A 21,342-nucleotide genomic window follows, 5' to 3' on the forward strand; every position below is an offset into this window, starting at 1 on the left:
TTCATAGTTGTAGGCGTTACAAGCATGACAGGGTCAACGATGTCTCTCCACGTGAATCCCTTATTACTGACATCCATTTCCATCAGAGACGCCCAGACTACTGATATGCAGGTGTTTCGTGATATTGTGCATTTACAATATGGAGTCCCAACAGCTGCAAGTAACATATTACTTGAAATATATAACAAATATCTGTCAGTGATAAAAATGAACCCACTGGAAAGACCTTTTATGGTTTTGTTTATTTAATTATTAGAACTTTTTTTATTCCGTTTTGTCACCTTTTTTAAAGAATATCTGAATTATTTGACTTTACAAGAAACAAGTTAAACGTACAGAACATTTTACAATCACACCTAAAAAAAAAAAAAAAAAAGCAAGAGAAAAGCCATTGAACCAGGCCATCATGATGCCTCAGTCAGATTCCTTTGACATCAGCAGTTTTTTTTATGAACATATGTGTAAGGCACAGTCTAAACTCTCAACAGCCTCTGGGTTGGACCAGGATGGACTGCTTTTTACTATGCGAGTTGTATCTATGCAAATAGTTGAGGACAGAGGTGAGACGGGTCAGGGCATGAGCATGCTTAAGTCAAGCTGAGGAGAGAGCAAAGAAACAGGCATGAATCAGAAAGAGATGGACGTGGTGAAGGAGAGACAGGGAGGAGAGAGAAGGGAGAAGGAGGAGATAACAAGAGGACATGCTTTCTGCATAACCGGATTGTTTTGGCGGAGTTTCTGCAGGTGACATTTTCCCACCACACCCTTCGCCTCAGCGCTGCCAAGATAATAAACGAATGTGTGATGTGTCTGTCATGTGTGTGCTTATGAAAATCAGTGTGGCTGCAGAGAAACACGGCCCCAATTGGTATATCCCTACCAGAATTATTATCTGAGAGAGGAAGGAGCATGAGTCAGACATTTGTTTAATCTACTGAGTGTAAAATCATCCCAGCAGATTATAGGATCAAGACAGGGCTGTATTGTTTGATTAGTCTGATGGCTGAATGCCAGAATGAAAAAGGACAGTGCAGACATGCAGTTTTTGAGCCAGATTGATAAGATGTTTAAGTGACTAGCATGTGAAAATAAACCTCTACCTGTGCCCGTCCATGATTTAAAGTGAAATACGCCCTTGAGCAATCTGTTAACTATGTTCGCCATCTTCTCGTACTGCTGCGATGCTGGCAGGCTTATGTGGCGAGTACCACACCCAGCCTGAGGGCTTTGTGTGTGTGTCACTGTTCCACTTGCAGCTTTAGCAGCATGGACCGATAACGCTCTGACTAATGTCTGCAAACAAAAGAGCCAAAAGACAGAGTGTGAGGAAGTGAACATATGTACAGGTTGTTCATAATAACCTTTCCAACGTTACAGCCAGGACATTTGTATAAAGCCAAGTGTCGCTCCAGAGTTTTGCCACATGTTCTGCAGTTGCAGGGGGGTGAGAACAGCAACATGTTTGAGAAGCCGCTGTATATTTATTTATGCCAAAGGAAAATAGTTCTCCTTGTGCTGAAATGACCTCAAACCCAAACAAAATATCACAAAGTGAGCACTGTCACCACCACCTGAGAGGCTGGATGTTGACAGAATGTATGCAAAGTCACACCTCAATAAATCACTGTCACGTTGTATATGTGATGGCGACCATCCTTGCTTTGGAAGTTTATTGTGCAATCTATCACCTATGATTTTCAAAGTTCCTGAATAAGCATTTAGGAGGATTTAGAGGCGTACATAACGACATTTTGGCTTTAAAAGGACTGAATATTAAACTTGGATGAGGATATACGTTTGAAGTGATCTGGACTAGAGTATGTAGTGGTTGAGATGACACTCACATCTATCTAATTTATCCATCATGTAACTTCTCATATCAGTAACTTTCCAAAACACCAAGCAGACAATATTATAGTAGCACATAAATCTATATACCTTTGTATATCTGATACACCCATTATTTCTTTCCAAAATGAAGGAATCATAACATTAAAAGCGCTGTCAAAATGTATGAGTACAAGCCGTGCTCTGTACAAACAAGTGTGAATGTGATACCAATGAGGTTATGTAACTGTGACGGGAGGAGAAGTTGGAAAGAAGGTAAACGCCTTTACATGGCAAGCCCTGAACTCATCCATCCGCTTTCACAACTTCTGTAAAATTGAGGCGACAGCACCATCTAGCAGGCCAAATGAGAACTGCAACCTATGTGGCCTGAAATTTTCTGAGAATGATTAGTAAGAGTCATTGATCTGAGATAACAGAAGTCATCATAACTTTTTTGATGTCCAATTCTATGCACTTTAGTTGGATAGTTACAATTGGGACTACATGCAGAATTCCAATGAACTAGAGCATTGACAGTTAAAATGTATTTTATTGAGGATGGCCTCCTCTCTCATGCAGCTGACTAAGTGCGACTATGAAAACTCTAAAGGCTTCATGATTCTGCAAACACCGTGCGATTTTATTGGTACAGCATAAAGGCACCGATGTAATTCACTGAGCATATTTGACCAAAGGAGTGATGAGGCACAGCCAACCAGAGTACACAGACAGGAGAAATAAATGAATAACAATTCTGGCTCACCACACAGTGAATATGGTTATTTAAAACTGAACCAGTCGGCTCTTACTTTCATGATCAAGAAATATCACTGTCACCTTCCACATGGTTAAAGACAATCCTGCCATGAGAGGGCGTGACAGAGTCAAATAACGTTTACTATTAAAAAAAACAAAAAAAAACATTGGTAGCCACACATACCAAAAACCAAAAACATTACATAGAACAAAAGAGAAAAAAGTAAGTGTAAGCTGGATAATTCGCTAGTGTTATCAGGCAAAAATCTACCCCAGTGCACTGTGGGTGACCTTAGTGTGGTCTGTACCATACATCATTTTGCATACATCGAAAAAGATACACCGAAACACCCATCATACATGATGTACAGTAACACTTCTAGCTGTGCTGGTGAAATACAAAAAAAGATAGTTCATCTTTACAAAAAACAAGTCTATTCACCTTGTTTTGGCTTATAAACAGTACCATTACAAGTGTAGTGTACACATCCTATACATCAGTGCTCCTCAGGTTAAGGCATTATGAACCAAAGCACATTCTTATCCCAACTCACGTGGAGGTAGAAATACTGCAGCGAGCTCACACAGTCTAAGCAAGACAGTATTATGTCAGTGAACAGTAGAGATTCTTTCGTTCAAACTGCTGCTGACACCAAAGCATGAACTGAATCTGAAACTGGTTGTGAACCACTTTTGTTTCCAAAGACAAGTGAGCCAAACTTAAAAACCTCCTTGAGATTTGATCGAAAGATCTTTCCCTCCACACCCTGTACCACTGGAGACCTTTAAACAGCAAACGCACCCTAAAATGATGGCTCTCTTTACACTTCCACACGGTTTCTCAAATATAAATACGGCTTCTACGTCTTTACATGTAGTGCATTACGTTCTGTGAAGAGGCACGCTCATACGTTTGTCCATGTGATCCTTAGAGTTTTTTTTTTTAAGTAACTGGAGATAGTGATTCCACACTAAGCAGTGATAGAGATGACACCATTATGGGCTCATTCAGTTCCTACCTGACAGAGATACTACAAACTGTAGAAGAAATAGTTACTGTGGCAGATTGCATTAACACTGATTAAATGATCTGTTTGCCAACCTATATTCAAACTCGTCTCACATCAGTCACACCTACGACTTAAAATCAGAAAATTCCCTGCAAATGATGACGTTCACTCATATGATGCATATTGGGGACGAATTTAAATCCTGCTTTCCAGTTGATCAAATTCCTAGTTAAAAAGAAAAGCCTAATACCTGTGAAGAACCGAGCTTGACGTTGAGATGTGCATCATTTTCACCAGGTGAGACATTTCTGTGACTGAATAATTACACTGGATAACATCACAACAACTTGGTGATAATTACGCCAAGAATGGCACCGCGTTTTGGTCAAAATCTATAAAAGTGAATTCCACTTTAGGGTTTAAGTCATGAGAAGTATACACGTCGAACAAACAGCAGGTGTGACTACAGTGTGACTGTTGGTCTGTTAAAACAAGTGTGTGTTTAGAGTAGCGGAGTGGGGGTCTGTGTGTCTGAGCTGGGAATAGTGTTTATACTGTATATATCAAAAAAGTCTGTGGAGAGTCTCTGCACGCGTACAGCATGCTGCTAGTCGTTAACTAGTCGGTAGACGTGGTACTGAGCTCCGTGTTCACTAGTGGACACTTCAAACACAAAGGCGATGCACAGCAGAGTCTCCTGAGTTTCTCTGTTGGACACCACCTGGCGAGAGATGGGAAAACACATGGGGGTCAGGATTTAATAACAAAACATATGAACACACACCAGTCCATAGAGATATAGAGATGCACAGATGCACGCGCACACACACCTGTAGGATGGTGAAGTTCTCCAGTACACTGTTCATCATGTATTTCTCTGGCAGGTGTTTGAGTTTGTGGATGAAGTTGATCATATATTCACACATGGGAGAACGATGGATGCGGAACACATACTTTCCTCCTTCCATATGTGCATATTCAGTCTGAATTGGGAGGAATCCACATATGCACATCACAATTAAACCACTGCTTTATATGGTCTGATATGAAACCCTTCATGCACATAAAAAAAGAGGGTCTTATGTTCTCACCTCAACCTTCTCTACCACTTGTTTGCCAAAGGAGCAGACTTTTGTCGAGACACTGATGGTGATGTTCTCTGTTCCACTGTACTGGCTGCTCACTCCATAGAACACGCCAGAACCCTCCTCAATGTCACTGCTCAGGTCCGCCTGAAACAAGCACAAAAAGATGGACTGTGAGTGTGTGCGAAGACGCAAACACTTATTCACTCATCCCTTATGTGTGTATTATAGCACATATCTGGGGTGTCACACTATTGCACTGATCAGGAGGTGGAGGTAACATGCCAAAATATGCAGCAATACGTTCACAAATGCAGGGAAGAAGAAGGCCGCAGGGCTGGTAAACATGGATGTAAACAATGCTTGATTTAAATAATTAAACGTTCCAAATGTTTTATCAGGTAGGAAATACATTTGGCACTTTTGTTAGACCTCAAGGTGAAGAACACCACATGCAAATGTACTTTTGTTTGTTTATAAGAAAACCCATCAGGGCACCTTTAAATAAAATACTGTTTAACATGCAACTACCAAAAGACTTCCTGTAAGGACCCCTGCACCAGCATCACTTTGGCTTTGCTTCCCCCTTGTGGTGTAGCAGGTTATAACCTCAGGCAGCAAACAGAGCTACAGTATCTAATGTACAACACAGACTTTCACCAAATACATAATGCATTATATAATGCATTGATTGTGATAAATTCTATGCAGAACTAGAATATATGTTAGTGTCAAAGTTGTACAATTTCCCAATGATTCATCAAATTCACTGACATCCTTTTCTGCAGCATGACTCTCAACATTCCTAAATATTAAAAAATGTAATTCATGAGAACACTGGTTTTGAGAACTGACCCAGAACTTGACGAGGAAGAATGCATTGTGCGGCCCTTTTTCATATAGCTCCTTCAGGCCTCCTTTCTTCTCAGAGAACTTGTCGTAAATCTGCCTCACATCTATGGACTCCAACACGGGGTCACTGTAGCCTGGGTTTGATGGGCCAATGTGTACGAAAAGGTGTTTATACTGTAGGAAGGAAGGAGAAGTGATAAGAAAGAGAGGCAAGTTTTATATTGTTATACTGCATGAATGTCTGAATGTCCGTACCGTCTCTCTCTCTCTCTGGGTCTCCAGAAAAGCAGAGAACTCCAACAGGCGTAGTTTTGCTGAGGCGATGGTTCTGTCTTGCCATACAGGAGCTGCTATAGCTGCAGGGCGTGGGGGAGGCAGGGGCTCATAACCTGACACACAGTTAAACCAGGAGAACACAATTAACACAACAACAACTGGTGCTAGTTACTCAAACTGGTGCGTTTGTGTTCACACTTACTGATAGGTGCAGGGACAGGGGCTGGTAGTGTTGTGTATGGTGGCTGTGCAAAGGGCTTGATGCTGTAAAAAGGAGTCAGAACCCAAAAATGAGCAACTGTAGCAGCTTCAGGGGTTTTTAAACAAACTAATAGCCTGTGATACTCACTCCTGAGAATGTCCAGGCTGTCCTGGCAGAGGGCCGGGCCAAAACTAAACAAGGGAAAGATGGGGAAATAGCGCAGATAGTATTACTCAGACTTTTATCCAGAAGGTAGAAAAGAACAGATGTGTGCGCACGTCTGTGTGTGTTTGTGTCTCACTCTGACTGGTGGGGGGAACGGAGTCTGGGGTTTCATTACGCTAGCAGACACAATCTGAGCTGATGAGAGGTTGGCTACTGTCTGCAGTGCCTTGTCTTTGGATACCTGGTCCTGAATGAAAGAGACACAGTAAAACACAATGATGACGGTCCATCTTGAAAAATCCAGAGAAGTGGAAGGGTCAGCCAACCTCCAAGGCCAGTTTAGACAGCAAGCCAGCCAACATATTATGCAGTACTTCAGCATGATGCAGTAACTATGAGGGAAGACAGGAGAGAGTGCGAAGCAAATATAGGTGGATGCCAAAGCAGGAGGCGCACCAAGCTAGCAGGCTGGGGGAGCTAACTGGAGCCATCACCAGTATTTAACTAAAGCCACTAAAACAAAAGAGTAAGGAGCAGGCTTTCTGAGTCTGGCAGGAGAACTGCATTGTGGACTAGCAAGTAATGTGATGCCAACCACAAAGCACAAAGCCTGAAGCAGAAAACTGTAGTTGTATAACCAAAACTTACCAAGTTCATGGCCTATGGCAAAGAAGACACGTTATTGATTAACTTCAGTACATTCAAAATAAAAGCAGGTCACAGATTCACTGTTAGGCAATGAAGGAAAAACACATTGCTCACTCCAGTGAAGTGACTACACACCAAACGTACCTAGACAAACACAGTCACGCTAAGCTCAAAAACATTAATCTTACACTGGCAGGACAAGCTACATCCTATTTACCTGGAGTGTCCAAAAGCTGACATTTATACCAGGAAGCAAACAGTTACACTCCTCAAACATTTATTAGAGAGCATCAAGTTCAATGCCTTTGGTGCAAACCTCTGTCACAAAGAACCTTTATTGCAGGACACAGTAAAACCACAAGAAAACAGCTTAAACAGAAAAGATAAAGGAGAGAACGTGGAGATCAGAAGTGATTTTAAAAGAGATAACTCAAATTCGCAACATGAGCACATTAAACACTTCCTGCGTGTCTGTGTGTATGTAAGCATTCATGTAAACGACTACAGCCATGCACATGCTTAGGTCAACCAAGATGGCTACCGAGTCTCATGCAATCATTTGTCCGAAGCCACAAGCCTCTTAAGCTAAATAAACTGAGCAACATTACTGCCATGCATTATTACTAAAACCTTGTTCCCACGTGTTCCCATACACAAACACATTCAAAACATCTGGCTTGTACGCTAAGCAACACCAGACACCATCAAATAGGGACAAAAAGCAAACGAGCGAGACCTTTAAATCATAGAAGTAAACAAATTAAATGTTTTGCAGAGCCAGAGCCTACTATTCCATGTTTCCACAGTTATTAATACTATCTCAGTGCCAGAATGATGGCATTACAATCGCGTATATACTATTTGTAAGATGTATTTATTTGTTCTGTATTTCTCCATCAAGGCGTTTCACCGATCCTGCCTTAGATGCCGATATAGATAAAGATTTAGTCCTGGCATTCCCACAACACTGAATGGATATGACATGCTTTATCACAAAATGAGTTCTTGCAGGCTCCAAAGAGTCCCTGTAGCCATGACACAAGGTCACATTTTTGAGTAGGTGCATGTCAACTATGGCAGAACCCTCAAACCCTAAATCTGCCATAAACTCTGACAGAGACACCTTCGGTGATTCAGTGGGTTAAGTTGGATTCGGGCCACATGCAGAGCGAAGCAGCTAGCATGGTTAAATCAATGAGCGTGTGTACCTTGAGCTTAGACTGAATCTCGCGCGACTTTCTCTTGGCCAAGACTTGCAGGTGACTAGAGACCTGACGAAAGACAGGACGGAGGAAAGAGGATAGGAGGAAAAGGGAACAGGAAAGGAAAAGAAGAGGGGATGTGACTACAGACGGAAGGGAGAGCTGATTCAGTGGCCACCCACCTTGATGCTTGTCTGGTATTCTCGTACCCTCTTACGTGCCAGAACCTGAATGTGGCTAGACACCTATTGGGGCACAGTTACCCCCATGACAAAAACACACATTCATAGGATGATTTATCAGTTTTAAAGAGCTACGGTCCATTGATAATCACTTTAACAAGATTAATGGGCAAAATACAACAAAATAAAAACATGTCAGGAAGCAGCAAAGCTGCATCCCATATTACCTGACACATGTAAATGCTGTAAGCTTCAATAAAATCTGTGCTTACCTGTTTGCGTGTGCGCGTCTTGCCTGTTCGTAACTTGATATAACGAGCTATCAGCTCGTTTCGACCTAAAATTGAGAAAGGAGTGGATAAAATCAGACGTGAGCACTTAAACCAAGGCCCAGGGAATGGAGCTGACCGTGAAGTGATTTGGGGGTAGTGGCCACACAGGGTATTGCAACTTCCACATTCATCATGTGACGTACACAAGCCCAAAAAAGCATTTTCAAAGCATTAAATTATTTTATCCCAGTCATGTGTGTGGGAAGCTGACAGGAAGCCAGCCAGCTATATAGGCCTCAAAATCAAAGCACAAGGAAGTCTGCATAGGCTTTTCTGGCACATGGGACAAGTGGGCAATTTTCATAGGACAGAATCGGACACTGTCTTCAAAACCGGTATCTGTTTCTCCTCAATACATCCATGACTTCAGGACACAAAAACAATTTCCGTCATCATAACACCAGTGTTGCACACAATACAACATGTGTTGCTATGAGATCAGAAAGTAAAACAATGATGGAGCGGGTACAGCCTGCATGGAGTGGCGACTCATTTTAAATCATTTTGCTTTGCTTCAACCAATATAGTCAATGAGGACATAATCAGAAGTGTTCAAAAACTGAACTGTGCAATTTTATGAATTCAGCTGTAACCCGTTTGTGGACAGAAAATGACAATGTATGACACTAACCGGTGGGATGCATTCAAAGCCAATCAAATAGATGTCAAAAGGTCCTGCCTTAGTTTTGTACATGGAACATTCACCATTTTTCAATGAGATAAATATGAACCTAAAATGCAATGATTACGGGACTGTATGAGTGTGAGTGCTGTAAATACATTAAGACAAACTAATCTGCACTTAATCTCTCTGATATCTTTCGCTAATCTTCCTCAGTACAATCACAACACACCTGGCAAGACCATGACTGCTTCATGTTTGTCCGGCAAGCAGCCACAGCGACACTGGGGATTTCAACTGCTCAAATTTAGGCCAATGTTTGGGTTGTGCTGAATTCACAGATCAAGCTTTGGTATGAAGCAAAAGCAGATGAAGACACATACTTTTTGCATCCCCAGAATGCATGTGAAGTGAAGCCAGCATACGTTTAATGCTTTTAGTGTCCGTAAAGATGGCAAGCTGTCACAAGCCTCTCTGCCTTCCCACACACACAAGTACATGGACTGTCAAGCTCTCACTTTCTGTAGCTGTATGACACTGTCATTAAAGGACAGCAAGCGTTAATTGCAGAGCTTCCAAGCAGACATAAAAGTGGTTGGAAAAGAGGGAAAAACAGAGGAGAGGTCATCAGATGGTTAATTTCCCAAATGGGGTCAGCACAGACTGCCCGGTCAGCTCTTTCTCTCTCTGCCTCCCCCAGCTCCAAACCACACCTGATGATCTGCTGGTCTCTAGTTCCAAGTGGTGAGCAACACACTATTCACTCTGCTGCAGATGTCAAAATTAGAGAGATGCCAAAGATAAAGGTGACCAAATAAAGCCTTACAAACCAACTCCATGGCTGTAATCATTTAATACACACGCATCATCATCATCACCATTCTTTTTTCTGGGAAGTGGTGCGATGCTGTAGGGACTTAGGTCACATCAGGCTGAGTCACATCAGCTCTTTGGAGTTACCAGAATTCCCCGAAATCAACAGAAGGGGCTGACTCAGACTCAGCAGTCTGCTCCAATTCCCAAAACAGGACACATGCACTTTCCTGCAGCCCACCACTACGCCACATCAGGCCAAATGCTTTTTTCAGCAGGAGTCAACTCATGTACCATGTACATGTATCTCTCAGTTTTCCCCCCTCATCTGTCACATCAATTAAGGGTTCACCCATTTGCTTTCAAGTTGAAATGAGAGTTGATCGAAAAAAAGAGATGAAGCGAAATACAGAGAGGGCCAATGAGACAACAAAATGAAACAAACTCGACTTGAAACTTTACTCGGTCATTATTTCAATGGGGTTACATAATTGAAAATAGCAGAAAACAACTGCCAAAACATTATCTACTAGAGCAAAGCCATCAGCAAGGCATCTTAGAAATATAAAACATATTTCACTTAGGACCAGTGAAGTGACTTTCTCACAGAAGGGTGTGAAGAGGTGTGTATTTGAATTTGACTATGTAAGTGAGACCATCTATGACCCAATTTGGGTTAAACCCATCTGTAAATGGACACTTGCCCCAAAGAAATTCAACCACATCCCCAATTATATTTGATTTAGTAAGCCATAGACTTTTACCCCCATCGCAAACTTAAGGATCCCATCTATTAATCAAATTTCTATGGACTACAAATGCCGTTAAATTCAAGAGAGTTCCAGTAGAAAAGAGCCTAGGTGGCTGCAGAACAGACACGGAGGTGAAAACACAGCTTCTGAGATGTGTTTTGGAGGCTTTTGGAGTCACGCTAAATAATATATTAGCTTTCCCCTGTTAATCGCTACTGAAGATACTGAGGAATTTCACATAAATATAAACATATCACTTAATAAAATGCAAGGATTTTTCAAAAAGAATTAACAATATGGCAGACATGGGGTCAATTGAGTCTCCCTGCTCTGAGCATATGCAGTCTGTGATCACATAAGAAATACTCCTGAATGTCATTCTTATACTTTGCCACAAGTAGCAGCTTGATAAATGTGTCTTATTCTTCAGAGCTTTTACTCCTAAATTGACTCTCTAGAGCATTCTTAAGTGTAAGTCTTAGAAATCTGATGAATACAGACCCCAATGTATATTGTGCCATTTAAAAAGAACACCCTTCTCCCACCTGCATGTGCATGGAGGACAAAAACTCATGAACCATTACAGTATAATGCAATCAAATGCAAGACCACCATAAAGTATCGAGTCAAAAATGGCCCAAGTGTTAAAATATTCTGTTACAGTCTCAACAAACTAGTACCTAGTATTGGCACCAACATGATACTAAAATATCATCATTAAGACATGTAGCCTCTGTTTCACTCTGTGAGTGTAAGAGTAAGTGATCAGTCTGCTGATCTTCCTTATTTGGGAAAACATGCTTGACACCATAATCCACGGTGACATCATGGTAGTAACATATGACTGAGAGCAAAGACAGCGCAGAGAGTGGAGCTCAATTTCGACTGGCCTAGTTTAGCAGGGGGGTAAATACTCCTGATTTAGAATAATGTGAAATTCTTCTATTAGTCTAAATGTCATCTTTTCCTGGTTTGAACAGCTGTGCTACGTGATCCAATTTTCTGAACATGACTGATTCAGTTAAATAAAATGAGCACTAAAATGGTTCTAAATGCTTGGCTGTGATATCCACATGAGCCACTTTCAGACGTGGACTGCATCCCTAAACGCTCTGCCAAATTTACCCACATGTTTGAAAAGGACTTCAATTCATTAAGCTGTAAAAGACACACTGGCAATCTGCCAATTTAGAACCAAGTAGCATGTCTGTAACATCTCCTGTGCCGCTGTGTGTGTGAATAAAAGCAGTCACACTATTCATTGGCACATAAAAGATTTAAAAGTACATTTAGACTATACAGTAATTCAGAAACTTTAAAGTTTCTTACAGTTTTGTATTAGGAGGCAGTAACTCAAAAGTTTGGGGTGGTGTCCTATGGGCTGGTTTGAAAATGAGACGCCGGTGGGTTAATGTGAGCATTGGTACTATGTTCAAAGCGTCAGTGTATCTTTTCCAGTGTGTGAATGTGTACCAGTGGGACTATCCTTGTTTACTGAGAAGGAAGTGGAGGTGGTCAACACAGTAAGCCCCACACTTCCACAAAAGGAGAAAAAGGCCACAATGTTGAAACAAACTTTCCCTTTCTGTCGCATGGGATCACATATCCAGTTTCCCCTCGCAACACACACTCACACATACACAAGTGTATGACACAGGCTGCCGCAGACGGGAATGCAAACCCTCAGCCAGAAAAAGAGGCAACGTTGGGTGCAGGCCAAGGCCTTCAATAAGGTAGAAAGAAATGGTCAAAATACATCAAAGCTTTACTTGCAGGCAGCGTCTAGGTTTTTGGAAAGATTGCTCATGTTTCTCTTACATGCAAAAAAGGCTGGTGCACTGGCAACAACCATTGTCAGCATGACTATAGTGAAGTATAACCTTGCACATATGACCAATTTCCCAATTTAAAATCCACTGTCCTTGCATGAAAACTATGTTTTATTTACAATAAAAAGTGGCTTTACATGCTGCAGACTACCTTGCAAATCACATTCCCTAATTCCCCACCTAATGGATGGGTGACACTCATTATGTTAGGACAGAAATGTGCAATTCCTCACCATACATCTTCCCCTCGTCTGAAAGTATGATCTTCCTTCTGCCACAGGGAGGGTAGATGGCCAGAGCTTCCTGAAAGCTCTGCTCAATGTCTGGACTCCACACGCCCTCAGGGTCACCGTCCAATGCACGGTCCGCCCCATCTGCCAGTCCTTCCCCATCGCCACCCTCCTCCTGCGCCCCATCAGGGCTGCCACGGCAACTCCACTCCGACGCAATGATGACGGCTCCGGCCACAACACACCTAGAACACAGGAGACGAGACATTTCTAAGAATTCACAGTGTGCTGAACCAATTGCAATCAGGCCTCAGCTACTAATGTCAGCCTAGACTAGAGTCTAGAGACTCTGGAGATGGAAAAGCATGCAACAACAGACCATGCACTGGACATTTGATTATTGTTGACAATTATTTGTAATAATAAATAAATTAATTATCACCAAGATAAATTGCATTATGGAGCATCCACAAAAATAGAAACCACGTTAATAGCGATGCTTGTGTGACCCAGGCTTCAGGATGGGGTTTATCCACATTAAAAGATGCATTACACCAAAAATTCTACCACAATGTGAGAGCAGAGAGTGGTATTTGTTTTAATAGCTGATGAATTGAGACACAAAAGAATCGCAATCAGAGAGGTTTAAGGAAATTAATGCAGCCGTCTCCTGATGTTTGGAAAACACAGTGCAGCTTTAAATCATTGAGTATAGCAACATATACAAACCCTAAAGTATATCATAGTCTGTGCACAGGTAATAATAAACAAAAGACATTTTTGTGGTTAGACAGATTTTCTGTATTATCAACCCACCAACAGCTGCAACTTACCAGCATACACCGCTGCCCACAACAAAAGCAGCTTGGAAATGATTGTAAATTTCTTTGGAAAGAGGAAAAAAACATGATCACCCTTCATCAGATTATGGAAAAAACCTTTTCACTTTTTCATTGTTATCCATGTGAAAATCCCTTTGAACTTAAACTGGATGTATTTCACGCACTCCAGTCTGTTCTCAACTCCGAACTGACTGGAGATCTTTAAAAATATGTTATTTTGGAGCTAGAGAAGTGGAGAAACAGGCACTAAGCAGCAAAGAAAATGGGAGGGTGCCAAAGCAGCCTTGAATGCTGCATCAGCATGAACAACATGTGTGATTAAGTTTGATTTAAAATGGCAAGAAAAAAAGCCTGGAAAAGCCTGGGGCAACAGAGCCTAACTCTGAGGTGTCTGAGTGTGATGGGCCACTTGGCAGAGAACGACTTTACAATAACTCCATCCAATCTAAAAATGGTGATATGTGGTGGTGCTTAACCAATTTGTCCAGGAATCCATTAGTCAAGCCAACAAAAATGTAGAACTATTTTGATAATCAATACGTTGTTTCAATGCTTATGTGTGTGTATTCAGCGTTCCTCACATTAGGGCAAAGACCAGCCCTGTGAAAGTAACTTCTAAACTTTTAACCAGCGCCGGGACGAGGTAGGTGTGGGTTGTAAACCAGATTCATCACTGTCGTCATGTTCTGCCACAACATGGATTTGCAATGCCATCATTACCATGATAAATGTTTTAGCATATTGAAAATAATTCACTTTACTGTTAATAAAGGTAAATAACATGCGGGTAGAGGGCTATGCATGTACTCATAGAGCTGGAGTTACATCCAGTAATTAATATTTTCCTTGCTATGAGGCCACCTCCAGTAACACAAAGATGTAGAAGCAACGCACGCCGGTTTCTCTGTTGTTGGCTGCAAGAACCAACACTTTATCTAATCCCATCATTTGAGCAAGTGGAGATCCAGTGGATTAACTTGAAGAATTGTCTCCACAACAACAACAACATGGAAACTCTATACAGGCTATATGTCTGTGCTAATCATTTTACGTCGGGCTATTTTGAGGGCAAAAACTGGAAAACTGAAGCTCAAGGATGGATCGAGATCAACTTCAAACTCAGGACCTGTAAGTTTTGCCATTTTTAAATTGCTTTACTGTTTATTTTGAATCACATTACATTTGCTAATTAACCAAGATTATGGGGCAGGTTACTCCTTCAATGTGGATGTGGGTGTATGCCTCATTTTGATTTCAATTTGGAGCCAATGAACACATGATATGATACTGTCACTGTAAAGAAAAAAAACAAAAAAACAAAAAAAAATACTGTGATATAAATTTTAAGTCATACGACCCACCGAATGAGGTGCCGCTGATAATGGGCATACACTCACGCAAAAGCCACCACGTCTACCTGAACACCTGCTCCTAGCACCCAGGTGACATTATCTGTGACAGGAGCCACTTTGTTTACAGGCAGATGATATGCAGGGTTGAACAGCTATCAGGTCACTATGTGCTCTGGTGAAGGGGTGCACTCGATCAGTTTTTAAACAATCAAATCAACCATTTTCAGGTAGTGGTAGGTGGCTAGTGGGGCCTGGTTTGTTTCCTTGATAAAATGATGAAGTGGACCCTTTTACCATTGCCCATTGGGAACTTATCAAACTCTGTGTTGAAGAACTCTTAAATCAGACTAAATTATGTGATGTTAGACAACTTGTCTTGTAGATGAACACCTAGTGAGTTTTCCCATTGTATCAAAAAAAAGTTGCAGCATAGTTTATTTGCCTTACTTTACACAGCCTGTCCTGCTATGCAACTATCCACATGCACACATTGCAATGTCGATGCTAAAAACAATATATCATGTAGCCCTGCAGTTCTTACCTGTAAGCCTTTGTAATAACAAGAGGATATTACTGACCCACGTAAGTTTTTAAGTTGTACTTACTCAAAAAAATCAAACTTAATCTTTGAGTTTTATGAATGAGGCCCAATGACAGGCAGGTCAAGAAACACCCAACACTTTGCTAATGTACATCACACACATTGTGACAGATAGACAGGACCAGGATTAACTCTGCGGCTGCTGAGAATGGTGACAGATGTCTTGCACTTCAAATGTCTCCACACTTCACCGAGAGCGAGATCAGATTCATCTGAAGTTGTTTACGGCTTCCTTCAGCGCAGTGTATTAATAGCCCTAGCTTTCAGGGTTAAAGACCTGACAAGAAGAATGGCAAAACATTAAGAGCTTGTAAATTTAAAAAGACACTGGCCAAGGTCAATGGAGGCACCACCAGCTGTCTACCTATTAAGGCTACACCAGTGGATGGAGGATGATAGATGACAAATTGACCATAGTCAGCTAATCAAGCTAGAGAAGCTAGTTTAAAATGCAGTGCTTTGGCCATGTGAACTTCCCTGAAGCCTGCAACTTTGCCTGCATGAGCCACATGAGGAAATTACACATTCTTTTGTTGTTGTTGAGGATGCTCCAAGTCTACTCAAACACAGGCACACATATGCAACATCAATGCTGCCTGGTGTGTAATGTTTTCCAGAGTGTGGCTAACATGCTCCCTGCCACAGAAGAACCACAGAGGATCAGTGTGGTCGTAGAGCTTTTCCTGCTGTGGTGGGCTTATTGGACACACTCTGCAGAGGGCCTTCCCAGTTTCAATCACTGCTGACGGGACTGTGCTGTTGCTATAGAGATCAGACAGGCCCTGGTGAGATGGTTAGGAAAGAGCAGAGCCTAAACGGAGGAGGGGAGGGGGAATCGACAGTCTTGAAAGTCTTACTGTGTGAGAAGTCGGCAAATGGAAAGATGTTTGTTTGTCCTGACTTGATCTGATTAACCTCTATTTGAGGTCCTGGAGACCTGGGCATTTTAAACATCTCAAAAAACACACTGATCATTGTTTTATTGCCCTGAAAATTCCCAACGTTTCTTAGTTATGTTAGAATTGCTTATAAGGAGTTTTTTTTAACAGTTTGAGCAGTTTAACTACACCAAACATAAGTAACATCACTATATAACAGTAGTTCCCAACCTTGGGGTACATCTGATGGATCACAAAATGACTAGATTATGTTTATATTTTTAAACCTCTGTCAAGTGTTTACCTTTTTCTTGAAGTAATTCAAATGAAACAATCTGAGATGGAAATATTACACTATATACTTTGCTGTAGCTCATTACCGTTAGCTAGTTAGCTAAGCTAGCCGTGCAGCTGGTGGCCCTATGCTGACTGGACTCTGCCACGACCAAGAGCTCGGAACACTGGGGGACTGTTGGTGTTCACACAGTGGGCAACACAACCTGGTTCAGCAGCCTCCCACTGAACATGACTGGACTGGGACCTTACACAGGCTCCAAGTCCAAAGGAGCCCAGTTAGACCGGGAAACTGCTGCTGAGGTGATTTACAGTGGCTCTGACCAGGACTGTGACTCCAGGGACAATGAAGACACGGCAGGCTGAGACAGGAAAGACATGAACCGGGAGAGGAGCGAGAGGAAGGTCGGTCATCATCAGCATGGAAAAGCAGCGTCTGAGTATTTTCACATCTAACTCAGAGAACCAAACCAGGGTTTGCGATTGTTGTAACAGTGGAAAGACAAGATGGTTTTCATAGTTTAAGTGTATTGATGATGAGTTAATTTGACAGTTAAGCTCGTCTTAGTTCAGTAAAAAACTAAACAAAACTTGAATTCAGAAGGTGTACAGTATTAAAATGGGTGTGGGAATATTTCCTTTCTTTACATTTTGAGTTTTTTTTGTTTATTTATTAGACTAAATAAGTTAAGAGCGCTTGTGACAGGAGCCATTTTTGTAGTAAACTCAGATTCATTTCTCAGCTGAAACTTCAGTGGGCTAGACTAGACTTTGGCCTCTTGAGGTTCAAAGTGATTATGCCACAGGACGGGCTGCAGCTAGCTGGTTAGCATGCTAACTTCAGTAGATATCTCTGCAACACAAAACCCAGATGTCTCACTGTCAGAACTCTTCCGTCTTCACATACTGCTGATAATTCTAGCTTTTTAGTTTAATTTAAACTTAAATTCTGGCATTATTTTACAGATTGTACCTTGAATTTATGAGGGCCACAAGCCAAAAACATTGGTACTGCTACTATAATTCCTACTGTATATTTCTTTGTTTGTGAATGGCTTTTTGGCAAAAAACAAACAAACAAAACAAAACAAAGACAGACATTTGTTCATGCAACATCAAATATGGTCTTATTTAGTGCAATAACTATGCTGTCTACCAACTTCCAGAAAATGAAACATAAATAAGTCCTCTTACCATTTAAATTAAATCACTTAGTTAACCCGATGAAAATGATATACATGTATTATTTCTGTCCTTGTGCTGCTGGAACTCCAACATTTCCCCTCTGGAGGATCAGTAAAAGATAATCTAATCTGACATTACTGACAGTAAAAAGTGTAGTAGTGTAATGCAATTAAATACAACAGCTCAGCCGTGATTTCTGCATTTATTACTGATGGGTATTAATTCAACTATATGTTTATTAATGTCACTGAGGTTGTAGTTTGCAGTGTTGTTGAAATGGACTGCATTATATTGAGCTACTTCAATTGTTTTTCCACCCCATTTACACACGTGTGGGGGGAGGACTATTAGACACACATTTCAATATAATGCAGTCCAGTGCGTCACAAAGTAGGACTTCAATAGTGACTTGAATTAATGCCTCTCTGAAAGTTTTTACAGCTGAACATTTGGGGCTGATCTGTTGTATCAGACCGCATTGCACATGTAATATATAAAGCAGCCAGGTTTCTGTTGAGGAGTTTGTCTACGATTTGAGAAATCATGCAACTGAGGCGTCACAGTCACAGCTTTGTCACTTGCCAGATTGGTGGTGATGCAAAGTTAGAACATTATGCACTGAAGGCACATGTCGGTTTGAATATAGCTCCCAGTGGCCAAAAGGTCAGGCGTTTAGTGCTGTGAGGTGCCAGTGGAGCATTGAGCTAAATAAAGCTATGAGCTCAGTAAACACTGACAAGACACATGCACATTACGGGCTGCCTTCTGCTCCAATGGGGACGGCAGTGACATTGTGATTAACCAAACTAGATGTCATCACAGTACGTTCAGATTTCCATGGCCACTTCAGGTAACTACTACTACTGCTAACAGTTACTACTACTACGAAACGATGAGGCGTGAAGCGGTAGAACGAACGCCATAGAAACTAAATGGTCACACCTTATAATGATAATTCAGTCAGGACAGTTGTGCTGGAGACTAAGAAAAGTGTCATTTCTCGTCTGACTTCGGTTGAACCAGTAAGACCAGTCTCACATGTCGGCGACACTTTCACAATAACGACACATGAATTCCATCTGCTAGCATGTACAGGGAAAAAATGAAATCACGTTCAACGGTTGGGAGCAGTTTAGCCAACTGTGAGTTGGCAAAAACCGCCTTTGATTCTTAGTTGGAAAGAAAACTTACATGTAACGAGGGCTAGAAGTTGTTAAAACACTGTACGACAACTTTAAAGTGTAAGAAGAAGCGTATGTATTATATTTCAGTGGATGTAGTAACTTGCAGACAACTGATAACACGCTCGAGCTGGCATGCTAGTTCGTTAGCTTGCGAGCTAATAATACCTCAACAAACTCCAACCTAAGTCCGAGAGACGCCGGAAAAGTCTGAGCAAATACAGTACGAGGGGTGAGTAAATAAAAGAGGAACTCCCCGCTAAACACACGAGGCCCTGAATCAGCAAAGCGGCAGCGGGAAAATGCGAAATATGTCAAATATCCCAAAACTTCAGGCGCACACGAAGCGAAGCAGCTGCTGCTGCAGCGTCAAAGTTGCTGCACACAACAAAGAAGTATCCGAGCGCACTCACCTCACAAAGGCTCCCCTGCCCCGCCGCTGCGGCCGCACACTCCTCTCCGGGCACCTGAGTTTCCACCGCGGATTTGCTCTCCGGATCGTGAGTATTTCCTCAGCGAAAAAATACGCGGGTTTGACAGAAAAAGGCGGAATGCCAGGTATGAGTTTGGTATGAAATCAACGCGCGGAGGAGAACGCACAGAGGCGTGGCGTCGGAGACACGCGCACACGCAAAAGTTTTGTGGGTCCCAGCGCAAACTCCTCCCACGACATCAGGCTCGTTTGATGGGAGAAGAAAGGATACTGCTAGTGTCCTAATATTCAGCTCCCAGGCTACTGTATACATGTATGAGTTAGTGTACTAGTTTAAAAATACTTAAAATCCTGCTTTGCAAATTTTACTGAAGTAATTGCTTTATCATCAAAATGTGCTTTTGTTAAAGTAAAAGTACTCATCATGCACTCGTTTGAGAGATAGATAGATAGATAGATAGATAGATAGATAGATAGATAGATAGATAGATAGATAGATAGATAGATATACTTTATTTATCCCAAGCTGGGCAATTGCAGTGCAGCAGCAGCTTTACACACAGTGAAATAAGTGAAAATAAGACTATAAAGAACAAACTATACATAATAAAAATATAAAAACAGCGAGCAGTAAAAAGATTATATACATAACAAAATAATAAAATAGCCAAATAGTAAACAGTAGTAAAAAGTATTGCACAAAAGGAATATCAAATGCAAATGAGTATCAAAATAAGAATATCAAAAGCAAATGGCAGTGAAAATAAAGTGAACCGTGACTGTAAGAACAAACTATATATAATAAAATATCGGAATAGCAAGCAGTAAAAAAATTATATATATAATAATAAAATATCAAAGGCAAACAGTAGTGGTAAGAAGTATTGTATTATTATTATTATCTTCAGCTTCAGAGAGTGCTTATTATATGTGATGATAACAATATATTATGGTGGATATTATGGATGTATGTAAGTTTGGGAACCACACAGACAGGTGATTTAAGCGCCTACAACCAACTGTGAGCTATATTAAATGAAAAATGAAAATCTAATGTTGCAGAGATCAAGGCTACAATACCTAATCTAGTAGGTACAAAACCCTATCTAATAGGGTTAGATTTAGAAATGTTTATTTTTATAAATGTGAACCACTCAGGCACAATATCAAATTACATCATCAGGGTCTTGGATGGATCTTTCTTTATTATTTGTCAAAATCTAGCTTTAAGATCTTCATTATTTACATTTTGTGTTTATATCTTGCATATTCCTAAATTCATGTGTAATCCAATAGCAATGTAGCAAATTTGAGGCCAAGTAATGCTCTATCATAGAAAAACTGTAGCCAATGCACTGACAACAGGCAGTTTAAAGGGGCCCAGCGTATCATTTCACAGGTGAAGCTCTCTTGCATGTCTTCTGTATTTTGGTGACACCTAAGTGTGCGCACATTCACACACATGCACACAAACAGTTTCTCTCATAACTGTATTTAAAACCCAACAAGTATCCCATTCAGAATGAATAGAAATGCCAAATGATTCACAGAAAAATGACAAATTGAAACTTAAATTCATTTCTTTCTTTCCAGCTTTCTTTGCAGTGGGAAACACCAGGAACCATCATGGGAGACATGGAAGACTGACTGAACATATTCAGGGAATAATACAAGTGTACTGACGTCATACACTTGTTTTTCTACCCAACACTATATACTACAACATACCCGGAGTGTGATTTGTAGGCTACTGTTGACATGTGGCTATATAGCACAGCAGGAGGCACTCA

General features: G+C 41.1%; 1 protein-coding gene across 1 annotated transcript; it reads right to left on the reverse strand.

Moving 5' to 3' along the window:
• Positions 1–2,449: 2,449 nt before the first annotated feature.
• On the reverse strand, positions 2,450–19,681 carry tead3a (TEA domain family member 3 a; the record flags this gene model as incomplete). The annotated part of the gene is made up of 13 exons (XM_041944883.1): positions 2,450–4,317; positions 4,427–4,579; positions 4,688–4,828; positions 5,537–5,707; positions 5,789–5,922; positions 6,012–6,073; positions 6,159–6,202; positions 6,313–6,423; positions 6,825–6,836; positions 8,209–8,271; positions 8,481–8,545; positions 12,790–13,031; positions 19,533–19,681. Coding segments are annotated over 13 exons (1,461 nt in total), but the record flags the coding sequence as incomplete, so codon positions are not given.
• Between the last annotated feature and the right edge of the window lie 1,661 nt (positions 19,682–21,342).

The sequence above is a fragment of the Chelmon rostratus genome, chromosome 10, assembly GCF_017976325.1.
Source record: "Chelmon rostratus isolate fCheRos1 chromosome 10, fCheRos1.pri, whole genome shotgun sequence".
Taxonomy (NCBI): Eukaryota; Metazoa; Chordata; class Actinopteri; order Chaetodontiformes; family Chaetodontidae; genus Chelmon; species Chelmon rostratus.